The 3,777-nt window shown below is 42.6% G+C and overlaps 1 protein-coding gene across 1 annotated transcript; it reads left to right on the top strand.

Moving 5' to 3' along the window:
• Window positions 1-1,141: 1,141 nt before the first annotated feature.
• ORYCUNV1R1600 (vomeronasal 1 receptor oryCunV1R1600) lies at window positions 1,142-2,098 on the top strand. The gene has a single exon (NM_001167287.1). The coding sequence runs from the start codon at window positions 1,142-1,144 to the stop codon at window positions 2,096-2,098; it is 957 nt and encodes a 318-aa protein (NP_001160759.1).
• Window positions 2,099-3,777: the final 1,679 nt, after the last annotated feature.

Here is a 3,777-nt window from a genome sequence, read left to right on the forward strand (position 1 = left end):
TCATAATGAACTATTAAAAATAAAGCATATGATATTAGAGTGGTAATATTTAGTTTCCATCAAACGTGACTTTATCATGGATGGTGTCTCTCTCCTGCCCCTTGGTGTACAATGGAATATGTGACCAGAACTTAGGTATCAGTTTCTAGTACTAAAATCCATAACTGTTCACATTTCCTTCCCAATTTGAAACCAATTTGATTTAATAAAATATATTTCTTCAAGGAGATAGATATCAGAAAAATATTATAATAGTTGATTTCTTCCTTCTAAAGACCTAAATCCAGGGCTGGTGCTGAGGGGCATAGGTTAATTCTTCCACCTGCAGTGCTGGCATCTCATATGGGCACCAGTTTCTAGTCCTGGTTGCTCCTCTTCCAGTCCAGCTCTCTGCAGTGGCCTGGGAGGGCAGTGGAGGAATGCCCAAGTGCTTGGGTCCCTGCACCCGCATGGGAGACCGGGAAGAGGCACCTGGCTCCTGGCTTCAGATCAGCATAGCTCCGGCCAGGGAAGCCATTTGTGGGGTGAACCATCTTATAGAAGACCTTTCTCTCTGTCTCTCTCTTTCTCACTGTCTGTTACTCTACCTGTCAAATAAATAAATAAAAAATATTAAAAAAAACCCCAAATCCTTAATCAGTACTTACATTGGCTTAGGCTGTAAATTTTTATGTGTAGAGTTGAACTTTCATAAAAATTGATGAAACAAATGACCATTAGTTGGCAATAAATTGCCATAGTAATAAAATCAGTGTAAATATGTTGACATCAGCACATTACACATTAAAATATTAAAATTTAGACATCTTGCTGGCCTCTAACTGATTAAGTGATAAATTTATTTCAAATAATGGTTACTGCTGCCTTTTGAGGAGTTATGAATACAGAATTACTCAAACTCACCACATACTTGTGAGTCATATTTTGTAAGTGGCCTTAATGGTTACATATTCAACTCTTTAGAAACATGGCATAAAGAGACATATTAAGCAGTTATCTCTAAGTATGAATTGAGGAAATGAAGAATATTGTGAATAGAGACTGTTGAGTTTGGTTGACGTTAATACATGTAACTCTTCCTTAATTTCCCATACAGGAATCTCAGGATCAGAGACATAATCAGGCATCTGGGGCTCATGGGATGGAAACCAAAGACGTGATGATGGGGATGGTCTACTTATTACAAACTATTACAGGAATCCTGGGAAATTCCTCTCTTCTATCCCATTATCTCTTTCTCTACTTCATAGGATGCAAGTTTAGGTCCACAGATTTGATCATCAAACACCTGACTGTAGCCAACTGCTTAGTCATTCTCTCCAAAGGAGTCCCTCAAACCATGGCAGCTTTTGGGAAGAAGTATTTCCTCAGTGATATTGGGTGCAAGCTTGTGTTCTATGTGCACAGAGTGAGCAGAGATGTGTCCATTTGCAGCACCTGCCTCTTGAGTCTCTTCCAGGCTGTCACTATAAGTCCCAGGAACACAGGGTGGGCTGAGCTCAAAGCAAAGTTTCAAAAGTATATTGGCTCTTCCATTACACTCTTCTGGATGGTGAACCTGATACTAAATGTCACAATACCTGTGCATTTGACTGGGAACAGGAGGAACAAAAATACTACAAAGAAAGCTGATTATGGCTACTGCTATTTAGCCAATAGTGACAGATTCACAGTACGTAGAGCACTGCCTGCAGCACTGGTGCTATTCCGAGATGTTTTTGTTGTGGCACTCTTTCTGTGGTCCAGCAGCTCCACGGTTTTCACCCTGTACAGGCACAAGCAGCAGGTCCAATACATCCATGGGACCAATGTCTCCTCCAAGTCATTGCCAGAGTCCAGAGCCACCCACAGCATCCTCATCCTGGTGAGCGCCTTTGTGTCCTTATACACTCTCTCCTCTATCTTTCACATTTGTTTGGATGTTTTAAGAAATCCCAGTTTGTGGCTGGTGCACACCTCTGCACTCATCACCGGCAGTTTCCCAGCTGTGAGCCCCTACATTCTCATGAGCCATGACTCCAGAGTACCCAGGCTCAGCTGTGTCTGCACCAGGAATACACAATTCCCTACTTATAGCAACAGAGTGCAAAGGGTGTGACTATACACAATGGTTTGTTCTCAGTATGATTTTCATTTCATTAATTCACCAATTAATTTACTTTAACAAGAGAGGAGGGGAGATGGAGATAGAGCTCAACTTCCCATGATTCACACCCAAATGCCTGTAATAACTGGTCTCAGGCACACACCTGGGAGCAAGGAACTCTACTGACATCTATTACAGTTACAGAGGCATTGTCCCTGCCTTGCAGGTCTGCATCAGCAGCAGGCTAGGGTTGGGAGCAGAGCTGGGTATGGAACTCTGGTAACTGTGATGTTTGATGTGGCAATTTTATCTGGGATCTTAACCAACAGGCCAAACTCCTGCCAAGGCAATAATGAGCTCTTCATGCACTGAGCCATCTGGGAATGTAAGCACATTTCTGGATCTGTCCCAGTAACAGAGAGTGGTTAACAAGAAAGCATGAATTTCTGCTTTGAAATAAGAACATGAGACTGGCCTTGTGGCATTGAGCGTTAAACCCATATTGGCTCCGGTTGTATACAGACTGCGGCACTTCTGATCCACCTCCGTATTTGGCCTGAGAATAGAGTGTGATGGCCTGAGCTACTAGATCCCTGTCACCCTTATAGGAGACCAGGATGAATCTCCTGGCTCTGGGTCGAGCTTTGACGGGCATTGATGGCATGTGGGTAGTAAACCAGCGGATGGAACATGTTTCTCTCTGTCTCTCTCTCTCTCTCTCTCTCTCTCTCTCTCTCTCTATCTCTAGCTTTCAAATAAATAAATGTGTAATTTCAAAAATAAAGAATATGCTTTTAAGTAATAAAAATGAATTATTACATTATTGTCCAATTAATTCCTATATTATGGGAGTCTTTTTAATGTTCCTTGCTCCAACAAGAAACATGGAGACTGTGGAGAAACCACAGGTATACCCAGCATCTGACATAATGTACTTGGCAGAATGTACCAAGATAGAGGAATATAACAAAACTCCTTAAATAAAGAAATGGTAACAAATGTTGGGAGAATGTGGAGAAAAGTGAATTTTTGTACATTGCTGATAGGAATGTAAATTGGATGGAGCCATTATGGAAAATAGCTTGGCAGTGGCTCATAAATTAAAAACAGGACAATCATATGACCTTGTGACCCCTATTGTGCCTATGTAACACTAAGAAATGAGACCTTTTTTTTTTTTTTTTTACAGAGTGGACAGTGAGAGAGACAGAGAGAAAGGTCTTCCTTTGCCATTGGTTCACCCCACAATGGCCCTGCGGCCGGTGCACTGCACTGATCTGAAGCCAGGAGCCAGGTGCTTCTCCTGGTCTCCCATGTGGGTGCAGGGCCCAAAGACTTGGGCCATCATCCACAGCACTCCTGGGCCACAGCAGAGAGCTGGCCTGGAAGAGGGGCAACCGGGACAGAATCCAGTGCCCCAACCAGGACTAGAACCCAGGGTGCCAGTGCTGCAGGTGGAGGATTAGCCTAATGAGCCATGGTGCCAGCCTGAACTCATGTGTGTTACTACATTTATTATGATGTCCATGATATGGAAGCAACCCAAGTATGTACTGTCAGGTGAGTGGATAAAGATATCATGCTATATGACAGTGGAATAATATCTAGCCTTAAAAAGATGGAAATACTAGCATAGCACCACACGGATGTACATGAAGGACACTGTAAGTGACATGAGTTAGACACAGAAA

This window comes from Oryctolagus cuniculus, chromosome 18 (assembly GCF_051225735.1).
Source record: "Oryctolagus cuniculus isolate XC-2025 breed Fujian yellow rabbit chromosome 18, ASM5122573v1, whole genome shotgun sequence".
Classification (NCBI taxonomy): Eukaryota; Metazoa; Chordata; class Mammalia; order Lagomorpha; family Leporidae; genus Oryctolagus; species Oryctolagus cuniculus.

Bases quoted from the DNA above. Each gene is read 5' to 3' on its own strand.
- ORYCUNV1R1600 (NM_001167287.1), top strand. From the start codon at position 1,142: ATGGAAACCAAAGACGTGATGATGGGGATGGTCTACTTATTACAAACT.